Genomic DNA, 11,409 nt, shown 5'->3' on the forward strand with positions numbered 1-11,409 from the left:
TCAAAACCAGATATTCTTGTTTTCTAGTCCCTGGCAACTCAGTTCAATAGAACTGCCACCAGCTGAGATGCTGGCCCACCACCCACTGCTCACCCATGCACTCCCCTGCTATGGGTACAGGACATTCCTTGCCTTGGGGCCCAATATCCATGCCATACTCTAATTTTCAGCTCACAGTTTGAAGGAAAAACCTTGGAGGCAAGAGTGTGGCCACCACTGGTCAATATACTGCAGGAGGGAGTCAGGCAGAGCTGAGCAGCAGATTAAGGATAGAGATGGGTTTTGCTGCTGCTTTGGTAAACTTGGGAAGAGTACAGAATCAGCAAATCATTTAGACTGAAAAGACCTCTAAGATCATGTCCAAACACTCCCCAGCACTGCCCAGGCCACTACTGTCCTGTGACTCCAGCTGCCACATCCACGTGGCTTTTAAAACCCTCTGAGGATGGAGACTCAGCACTGTTCCTAAGCCTGTTCCTAAACTTAATGACCCTTTCCATTAAGAAAATTCCCAAATATCCAATTTAAACCTCCCCTGACATAGCTGGAGGCCGTTCCCATTCCTCCTGTCCCTGTTCCCTGGGAGCAGAGCCCGACTCCCCCGGCTGTCCCCTCCTGGCAGGGAGATGTGCAGAGCCACAAGGTCCCCCTGAGCCTCCTTTTCTCCAGTCTGAGCCCCTTTCCAGCTCCCTCAGCCCCTCCTGGGGCTCCAGCCCCTTCCCCAGCTCCCTTCCCTGCCCTGGACACGCTCCAGCCCCTCAGTGTCTCCCCTGTCCTGAGGGCCCAGAGCTGTCCCCAGCACTGGAGGTGCCCCAGCAGTGCCAGCACAGGGACGGGCACTGCCCTGGGCTGTGTCACACCCTGGTTAGCTCCCAGAGACCATCTGCTACAAATACTGAATCCCTACTTCCCAGGAAGTAGACAGACATAACCTAGTGATGGGAAATAGAGTGTAACACTTCTGTGTTCCTTTGCTTTTACTTGACTTTATGTCAACAACTTCTTTTCCACTTCATTTTCTCCCCCCCTGCCCTCCTGAGGAGGGGAGTGATGGATCAGCTGTTGTCCAGGTAGGGTCATCCCACTGCAGTTTGCACAGGAGTTTCTCACTCAGATCAAGGAGAGCTGAGCAAAACCAGTTCCACAAGTGTTTTTGGTGCACAGTGGATAACATTTTCTCCATTCAGGCTCGTGGACATCTGCCTGTAGCCTTTTGATCTCGAAGGAGGCCTTGCACAGAGGAGCAGGAGAGAGTTTGGGGCCGCCAACGGCCTTTGCAGGTGGCCAGCAGGGAAGAGGGCTTTTTTATAAGGTTGCATGCAACCAGGCATTCATCATAAAAAAAGAAACAACTTTGTAACAACTCCAAGCCACCAATGTCACACTATCTCTGCGCAGGAAGCCTCCTCATTCCTTATCTCAGCCCCAGGAGATTTGTGGGATATCACAAATAACCTGAATGGATCAGTGCCTGGAGCTGTTACATCTCATCTGTTTTCAGTCCAACCCTGCTCTTTTCTAGACATTTTGGACAAATATTGTGAGGGCTCTTCCTTGCACTTTCATGCCTTAGACATCCAACTCCAAACCCTCCCAAACACCCTCACCTACCATCAGGGGAGCTCAGTGACCAAAGGCGCCCAGTTTTGGCAAAGCAAAACTTAACCCACTCCCTGTCCCTTCCAACTCCTAGCATGCAAGGGAATCTCTTAATTTCAATTAGGAAAACCCTGCCAAGGAGGAGGAGAGCTGTCAGGGTCCCCCCCGTGCTAACACAAAACCAGCAAACAAGATGTTTATAGCCCAGTGATTCATAATACTGCAGTTTGCAGGAAATGTAGCACCATTCATCGTTAAGAAATTCTCTTGTTTTCTGCTAAATATATAAAATAATCACTCATCCCCTGAGCAGCAGATGCAAATTACACCTAGTATTAGCCTCGTATGCCAACTGCTATAATTCTGGTGCAGCATGAAGCCATTTCCCAAGGCTTTAGAAGTCCCTTAATCTGCTTTCTGACGTCAAATGACAAATTTATTGCCTGGGATCATTAACAGGATGACTAATGAAAGCTGATAAGTGAATTTATAAATGAAATTAAAGATATTAATATTAAAGGCCAGGCTACAAGCCTATGGATTTAGCAAACCACAACAGGAAGTGTGATAATCTGCATGAGATTTACAGCTCCTATCCTGACAGGCAAACGAGTGGTATTTTCTGCCTGGAGGTTGTGGAAGCTGCCAGACTTGATGGACACTTCTCCCGAAGCATCACCACCCCATTACCTTCAGACATTGACTGAGATTTAAAAAGCTCCTGCTCAAGTTTAACTGCAAATGCTAAACCAGGGATTAGCCCACCCCAATAGTCTTTGCAAAGATAACTGCACCACCAAACTCTCTTGTAAACAAAATTCCTTTACTCTGCGGCCAGTTTGCAGACAAATTTTTTTTTCCCTCTCTTCTAAGATAAAACCACACCTCAGACTAGATTCTCATCTTATTCACCCCACTATAAATGCCAAGCAACTCCTTTAAAAGCTGAGGACTTGTTTTGGGTTTTTTTTTTTTTTTTGGGGGGGGGCGGGGCAGGGGTTATGCACATACAAACAAATTCAGACCTTGACAGATGGGAATCAAACCCCGCATCCAGACAGCTTCACCATTGAACCCCCAGCTCCTTTCAGACTCCAGCTGCTCCTCACTGAGGTTTGGGGCCCTCAGGAGAGACTACTTAAGTACCAGCTCCCACCAGCTGGCGATGGTCAGCCCTGAATTGACCAGACTAATGTCCTGCATTGCCCCACGGCACACAGGCAAACACAGGCATCTCCTCTGATATTATAAACCAAAACAAAACAAAAAAAATAAGAGAGAATAAAGCTTTTGTCTGTAGATGCCCTGTTTTCAGCAGAGACAGCATCAAAACCAGCTAGCTAGCTGGGCAAGTGGTCATGAGTGGTGACTCCTCATGCACCCACAGCCTCCAAAAATCCCAAGATCCTGTGGGAAGTATCAGTGCCTCCATCTAGCAGCGAGATTGAAAGAAGAGTCAGATGCCACCAGGAGCATGAGGAATCCCAGAGACGCACAGGAAGCACAGCTGGGGAGGACACATTTGCTACAGGGATGTTTCCCAATCCATTCCTTCACTGGAGGAACCCAGGGCAGGGAGCAGCTGCAGCAAGACAGATGTCCCAGAGATGTTTTTTCTGAATGCCTTTTAGAGACCCCTTCCAGTCTGGAAAAAAGGACAAGAAAATGTTTCCACAGCCATTCTTATCTCCAGAGCTGGACATACAGTTCAGTAGGCTGTCCAGTTACATCAGTCCTGCTCAAAGAAGTTCCAGAAGATGCCCATGCCTGGTGCTCTTCTTGTTTAGGGACACACCTGCTCTTTGGACCATTTGGAAAAGGACATGGAGGGGTGGCGCATGGTAACAGCTCCACAGCACCACTCAAGCCTTCAAGAGGGTGGAAAAAAGAGGAAAACCAGCACCAGCCAATGGCTCTGACTGAGCTGAGGGTCACCCACACCTCGGGGTGTCACCTGCACCTTGGGGTGTCACCTCCACACAGGGCAGCCGCTGGGAGCAGCTGGGACCACAGGGATGTGGTGAGAGACACATAGACACCTGGATTTTTCCCCCAAGTACCAAAATCCTCACCTAAACATTTCCCTACAGGTATGCCCCCACTGCACAGGTTCCCAGCCCACAGGGCTGCCCCTCACTCTCTCCCCACAACCTGCACCTTTGCTGCTTCCAGCACTTCTTTGCTGCTGATCCCACTGGGTGTAGTCCCTCAAGTCAATGAAGGGGTTATGTTCATTAAAGAGCCACAAGCCACACACACACAACTTTCCTGCAGGCACATTTTGTAGCCTTTAAAGAGAGGGAGAGAAAACAACAGAGGTTAAGGACACTTACCAAGAGGGATCCAGGACAGCATGGGCCAACCAGCCCAATCCAGCTGGGGCTGGGAAATGCAAAGACCATCAGGCAGGAAAATGTGTGAGAAAAGGTCCTGGGAGACTGCAAAACTGAGCAGAAGGAGGAGCAGAAAGGGTTAAGAAAAGGTGGAGAGGAGGCATGGAGTAGGGTTTGCTTTCCCTCCATCCTGGCTGCTGCTGAGCTCTTCAGTACAGGAGCCCAGTCCTTGCCACCACCAGGATCTGTTGCAAGAGGCTAAGGAGTAATTGCTTTTTTTTTTTTTTGTTTGTTTTTTTTTTTTTTGGGAGAATTTAACCTTTCTCAAAGAGACAGTTTTCTCACTAAGAAGGTTTAGGAGTAAGACAAGACCACACAAATCCACAAGGATTTAACTTGTGGATATCCCATGGGGTCCTGTGCAGAGTTGCTTGGGAAACCACTTTGCCAAACCCAACTGCAGACCACCCACTCCATCTACCCAAAATCAACCAAAAAAAAGAGAAAAAATTATCATTTTCCCCACTGGATGTTGTCCCACCCTCTCACTGTCTCCCTGCAGGTCCCTGCCCTGGCCCCACTGCAGCCCCACTTTCCCCTTTTTCTTCCCAAACCCCCACATCAGCTGAAACACCTGCTGAGTGCCAACTTGTGAGTTTTGAGGACCAAGTTTACCATAAGCAGCACCTTGAAGCTCTGCATTGTGTGAAACCCCTTAAGAGATAGCTCATGCTATCACCCAGCTCCAGGAGCTGCAGGGTTATGCAGGAACACCCAAATTCCATGAGATGCCTGAGAGTCACAGCATTTGCCAATGCCATCACACCTCTTCCAACTGCCAAACCAACTCTCTTCCTGGGGGTTACAAATATTGAAGACACTTAAATGCTGGAGACGACCTTTTGAAAATCTCCTTGGATTTCTCAGTCATTACTTTAAAGCCTCCCAAAACAAGCACTCCCAGGTTAAGGGTGGGAAAGGCTTTTCTCTGCTGACCTGCTCGAATGCCTGTCCCCTTCTGAACACCTATGGAGATAAGAATCTTCCAGTTTAGACATGAGGTACCCCAGTGCATGGTTTGGGGTTAAACCAGCATGTAAAGAGGTGGGAGGGGATGCCCATGTCCTTGCTACCCCCAAAAGAGCTGTATTCCCCTGTCCTTCCACCTCTGCACCCACAGCGGTTGCCACCATGGTCCCTCTGGTCAGGGGAGACGCATGAGCCAATCTTGGATGTCCCATGTGCTCCCTAAGGCACCTGGGGGATGTTTCTCCGACAGCTTTTGGGGCAGTGCCTGCTCCAGCCATGCTCCATCCTCCCCTTTCAGCTAACAAGGAGCTGCTCAGGGTTTGAAGGAACAACAAAAATGAAACTCAAGACTTACTCTAGGAAAGCCCTTCCAGAAAGGTCACGGAGGAGGACTCGGGGCAGCTCTGCGAGGACACCCACACTCTGCCCAGGGCACCCTGAGCAACGCGGGGCTGCGTCCCCAGCGTCCTCAACACTCTGTGCCCCTCCCTCCACCAGAGCAGCTCTGGGGTTTTGTGGCAGACACACCCCCTCGACCACCCCCGAGCTTCACAGCTTCTGCTGCTGCCTCCCTCACGCAGCAACTCACCGGTTCTTAAATAACACACTTCCACGGGGCCAGATCCACACTCAGCATGGTAAATCCAGATCAGCTCTCTTTAGGCTTTGCTGATAATTCCCGGCATGAGCAAAACGTAACCACTACTTGTTTCTCCTTCTCTTAAAAAGGATGGAAGCTGTGCCAAACCCCATGTGAGAGACCCATCAGCCCAGCTCCCGTTTGCCATCATTAAACGCACACGGATGGGTGTGAGACCTTTACACAGCCCTTACATAAATGAACCTCAGAGCCCGTTTTGTCCGTGTTTGGGATCATCCTTCTGCCTGTTACTGAAAGGAGTTATTTAAGGGAGCCCAGGGATACCAATTGGTGCTGGAGAGACGTCTAGGCTTTACAGAAATCACTGCATGTGCCTCCACACCCACAGCAGCACCACCACCATGTGACCCACCCTGGGTTTCCTCAGCCCATGACGCTAAAACAAAAAACATAAAGAAAAACAAACAAACAACAACAAAAAAAAAAAAAAAACAAACCACCCCCCAAAAAAAAAACCCCAAAAAATCATTTTCTTTGTACCAGGTGGTTTTTTCAGGACTCAAGCATGGCTTTTCCAGAGTGTCAAAGGAATTAAGTCATTAAAATGTGGATGAGTTTGATGGATTTCAGTTATGAAAGCCTGGTAGTTACTGACTAATAAGGCTGGGAGGTGGAGGAGGGGGGGATGCTTCCTCTTGTAAGGATGTGTTTCTAACAAGACAGGTCAAAAATATGATGTGGATGATAAATTGCTTTAAAACTTGCTATTAACCCAGCAGTTTTATGCATTATTGGATTACCAAAGCATCCTGGGAGTGGATTGACCACGCAGCCCTGCTCTGTAGCAGGGCTAATTTGCAGAGTGAGACCTGGCGGGGGGTATTACGCTCACTGCAGTGAATCCCCACTCCCAACAAAGGGGCAGCTGCGGGCAGGTGTCCGTGGAGGGGATGGGTTTATCCGTGTTGGGGTTGGGGTGGGGGGAGAGGAGAGGGGGAATTTTTTTTTCTTCTCCCCGCACCATAACCCAAATCTCATTGTCTCACATGGCATGGAGTTGGTGGGGGGAAGAGGGGTTGAATTTAAAAAGAAAAAGGAAACAACAAAACCAAAAAAAAAAAAAAAAAAAAAAAAAAAAAAAGGGGCGGGGGGGGAGAGGGTGGAGGGGGGGAGAGAAGGGAGAAAATAATAAAAAAAAAATCACATTGGAAAATGATCAGCCCCAACAGGCATGCATGTCTCCCTTCATGCAAGCGAGAAGCACAGCCTCCCTCCTCGGGACGTGTATGGGGACGTGTCAGGCACGGAGGAGCTCAGCGCTGGCCCGGGGCAAGGATGGAGCGAGAACAAAGGGCCACGGCATACACTACATCCAGGGGGGAGCAGAGGGGCACCCCACCGGTGCTCATACAGAGGGGGACAGGATGGCCAAACAGTCACCGAGGTACACGGAAAAGGAAATATGGAGAAGGAAATCATAAATAAATGTTTATAGAGAAAACCAACCAAACTCAGGATAGAGCTAGGAGAGAGGTGGAAAGGCACAGCCTTGCGAAATGATGCGTCTCTGGGAGGGATGCTGGGGTAAAGGCAGGGTGGGCTGCAGGAGCCACTGTCTTTTGTTTTGTTTGCCAGCGGCTCCTCGTGAAATTTTAGCGGGTGGGAACCCAAGACCTGCTGAATTTGTCTTCCTCTCATTAAAGACCAATCCTGAGTCTCCCCCTCGCTCCTGTGGAAATGTAATTAAAGACAAGATGCTCCCCCCGCCTCCCTTCCCAGCCCCATCTCCTGGCTTTGGGAGCCCTGACTTCCCTCAGTTCCTCGCGGCATCCAAGCCAAAACGGGGAGGTTTTACAGGACCATTTTGCAGATCTGGGAGAGGAGGTCTGCTGCAGGCACAAGGAGAGGTGACCACTACTATTGTCATTGCTTTGCAGCCGCAGCAAACTGCTTGCTGACCACAAGTCATCCATTCCTCCATGCTTCCAGGCTCCCCACGACTTCTCCCAACCCCATAGAGTTTGCCTTTTTTTTTTTTTTTTTTTTTTTTGACCAAATCGAGTTTTTATTCAGAAGATGGTGGGCCTGGAGGCTTTGAGCAGGAAAAATGTAGTTACAACATTAGCAGCTGGGATGTTTTTAGGAGCCCTGCCTTGCAGGGGTCTAGTGGAGATATTTATAGCGTGCCAGTCGCCGCGGGACACAGGCAGGGCAACTTCTCGCCTGGCAGATGGTGGGCAGGGCACTCGCAGAGATGTATATGTTTAAAATATACAGCTTAAAGAGTAGAGGGGGATTTTTTTTTTTTTTTGAATACAAGTTGGTTTACCTCTTGTTAAACAGGAGTTTAGAAAAATAAACAATTCCCCCCCCCCCAATCCATAGAGAGGGATCAGTCTGGTAAAGGAACGTGTAATGTTGTAACTAGAATGAATAAGCAGCAGACCCTTCATCAGATTTTTTGGGGTTTTTTTGATTCATGAGGGATTGGATTTATACACTTTTTTATTTTTTGGCTGTTCTGCAGTAAAACCAGAATTCTGCATCGGCACAACAGCAATATGGACTGTGCACTGGGAAGTATGTATACACAGACTAATGCTGAGGGTAGATATGGGATAGGAAGTGGGGGGGGGGAAATGTATTTAAAAGCCCCCCATATCTGTTCTACGAGGGAGAAAAAATCCACTCACTCAAACTTCGTGATGAGGGGAAAGCAAGGAAAAAATCTAAACAGCAGGATACGACAATAAATGGGAAAACAGCAATAGAAAAAGCACACTAGGTTAATATAGGAAAACTAGATTCTTTATTGAGAGATCGTATATTAGTATTAGTGGAATCGTGTGTAACAATGCCATCATGCACACAATACAAAAAGGCAAGGCCCACCATGCTATGGAAGGGCAACAGAACAAAAGCAGCGTACACTGAGCAGATGTATAGGCTACAGCACATTACATTTCAGCAGGGTATGTCTCTACAGAGAGATTTACATCAGAAACTAGGTAATGTAAAAAAATACAGACCATGCTTTAGTTTTAGTACAAGAAAAAAGGTGGAGATACACAACCAAAGGATATTCGGTACAGAAAAAATTACCCACAAAATAAGAACAGGAAGTAATTTAGCACAGCAGAAAAAAATGTTATCCCTGTTTAATGGAAAACCATTTTGCCAGTCGTCTCTTTTGGCAGCCCTGGTTTGGTTTTTTTTTTTTTCGTTTTTTTGGGTTTGGGGTTTTTTTTGTTGGTTTTTTGGTTTTTTGTTTGTTTGTTTGTTTTTGTGGGGGTGGGATGCTGGGCGGGTTGGGGGTGCGCCGGCGGGACGAGACACTTGTGGCTGCAGGGAGGATGGGGCTAGGGGCGATGCCCGCGGGGACAGCGGTGTCACCGCGGGGACAGGGATGCTGCACTCCCGCCAGCGGCACCTCAGCCGCTGCCTGACCACGCACATCCCCTTCCCCGATCCCATGTTCGCAACCGCGGCCAATCGCTGCGCTTCCCCTCCCCAGATTTAATGGTTTTCGGAAGGTTTTCAGCAGAGAGATGGGACCCCAGCGTGGTCCCCTCCAGCCTCAGCCGCCCCGTGATTGAGGGCTTGGCCGCAATTTGGGGGCGCTTGCCCCCACCCCACGCCAAAAAGTCTCTGCGACGACGACCACAGCAAAACGAATCCACTTAACAGGAATTTACAGTGCAAATGTAACTCAGCTACTACACAGAATGGAGGTACAAAAATGGCTGTTATCAGCTACAGCTACGCTGGGATGGCCTGGTGGCTACGGTGAGGGGTGGGGTGGGGGAGAGGGTAAATAAAAAAATAAAATTAAATCCGTAAAAGAAGAACGGGAGTGGTGGTGGGGGGAAGGGGAAACAGATCTACCGCAGCGGAGACGGGAGGTGAGGGCGGGAGGGGGGTTCCCAAAACGCGGTGTGCGTTGGGCGGCGGGCATCCAGGAAGGAGGATGCCGCCCGGCGGGGTGAGGTGGGCTGAGAGGACGCTGAGGGGCAGCCCCCCCCCGCCTGCTGCCGGGGACCCGGGACGCGCCGCCCCCCCTCGCCGCCGCCAGCGGCCCCGGGACGCGAACCCACGTTTCTGGGAGCGGTACCTCTGTTGCGCACGGAGCCGAAGACGGGCAGCACCAGGTATCCGACGTGCACCAGGACCATGCTGCGGCCTTTGTGCCCCCCGGACGCGCCGGCGACTGGCGGCGGCCGCGCTCGGCCGGCACACAAAGGGGCGCGCGGCCAATGGCAGCGCGGGGGCCGCCGCCGGGACACGCCCCCCACCCGCCGTCGGCCAATGGGCGCCGAGAGCGGGGCGGCGCGCGCTCGAGGGAGGCGCGCACGCGCGCGGTGGCGGGGTCGCGTGCGCGCGCATCCGCCGGCTGGTCCGTCGGTCCGTCCGTCCTTCCACCTGTGTGTCTGTCCGTCCTTCCGTCCGTCGGTCCGTCCGTCCTTCCACCTGTGTGTCTCTCCGTCCTTCCGTCCGTCGGTCCGTCCTTCCACCTGTGTGTCTGTCCGTCCTTCCGTCCATCGGTCCGTCCGTCCTTCCACCTGTGTGTCTGTCCGTCCTTCCGTCCGGCCAGCCGTCCTTCCACCTGTGTGTCTGTCCGCCCTTCCGTCCGTCGGTCCGTCCGTCCTTCCACCTGTGTGTCTGTCCGTCCTTCCGTCCGGCCAGCCGTCCTTCCACCTGTGTGTCTGTCCGTCCTTCCGTCCGTCGGTCCGTCCGTCCTTCCACCTGTGTGTCTGTCCGTCCTTCCGTCCGGCCAGCCGTCCTTCCACCTGTGTGTCTGTCCGCCCTTCCGTCCGTCGGTCCGTCCGTCCTTCCACCTGTGTGTCTGTCCGTCCTTCCGTCCGGCCAGCCGTCCTTCCACCTGTGTGTCTGTCCGTCCTTCCGTCCGTCGGTCCGTCCGTCCTTCCACCTGTGTGTCTGTCCGTCCTTCCGTCCGTCGGTCCGTCCGTCCTTCCACCTGTGTGTCTCTCCGTCCTTCCGTCCGTCGGTCCGTCCGTCCTTCCACCTGTGTGTCTGTCCGTCCTTCCGTCTGTCGGTCCGTCCGTCCTTCCACCTGTGTGTCTCTCCGTCCTTCCGTCCGTCGGTCCGTCCTTCCACCTGTGTGTCTGTCCGTCCTTCCGTCCGTCGGTCCGTCCGTCCTTCCACCTGTGTGTCTGTCCGTCCTTCCGTCCGGCCAGCCGTCCTTCCACCTGTGTGTCTGTCCGCCCTTCCGTCCGTCCGTCCGTCCGTCCTTCCACCTGTGTGTCTGTCCGCCCTTCCATCCGTCCGTCCGTCCTTCCACCTGTGTGTCTGTCCGCCCTTCCGTCCGTCCGTCCATCCGTCCGTCCTTCCACCTGTGTGTCTGTCCGCCCTTCCATCCGTCCGTCCGTCCTTCCACCTGTGTGTCTGTCCGTCCTTCCGTCCGTCTGTCCATCCATCCTTCTACCTGTGTGTCTCTCTGTCCTTCCGTCCAGCCATCCGTCTGTCCTTCCACCTGCGTGTCTGTCTGTCCTTCGGTCCGGCTGTCCTTCCACCTGCCTGTCTGTCTGTCCTTCCTCTGTCTGTCCTTCCGTCCATCCATCAGTCCATCCATCCATCCTTCCATCCATCCATTCTTCCATCCATCCACCCATCCATCCGTCTGTCCTTCCATCTGTCCATCCATCCTTCCATCCACCCATCCATCCATCTGTCTGTCTGTCCTTCCATCTGTCCGTCCATCCTTCCATCCATCCTTCCCATCCATCCATCCATCCATCCATCCATCCATCCATCCATCCATCCATCCATCCATCCATCCATCCATTCGTCTGTCCATCCATCCATTCGTCTGTCCGTCCATCCAGCCAT

General features: G+C 51.7%; 1 protein-coding gene across 4 annotated transcripts in view; it reads right to left on the bottom strand.

The window, feature by feature from the left end:
* Positions 1 to 9,859, bottom strand: part of ARK2C (arkadia (RNF111) C-terminal like ring finger ubiquitin ligase 2C) — a 64,397-nt gene extending 54,538 nt beyond the window's left edge. For 2 of the 4 annotated variants that reach the window (XM_072922265.1, XM_072922264.1), the window contains exon 1: positions 9,674 to 9,859. In XM_072922265.1, the coding sequence (XP_072778366.1) occupies positions 9,674 to 9,734 (61 nt within the window). In that variant the 5' untranslated portion in view covers positions 9,735 to 9,859. The remainder of the gene's footprint in view (positions 1 to 9,673) is intronic. The other 2 variants (XM_072922266.1, XM_030257729.4) reach the window with 2 other exon arrangements.
* Between the last annotated feature and the right edge of the window lie 1,550 nt (positions 9,860 to 11,409).

This window comes from Taeniopygia guttata, chromosome Z (assembly GCF_048771995.1).
Source record: "Taeniopygia guttata chromosome Z, bTaeGut7.mat, whole genome shotgun sequence".
Taxonomy (NCBI): Eukaryota; Metazoa; Chordata; class Aves; order Passeriformes; family Estrildidae; genus Taeniopygia; species Taeniopygia guttata.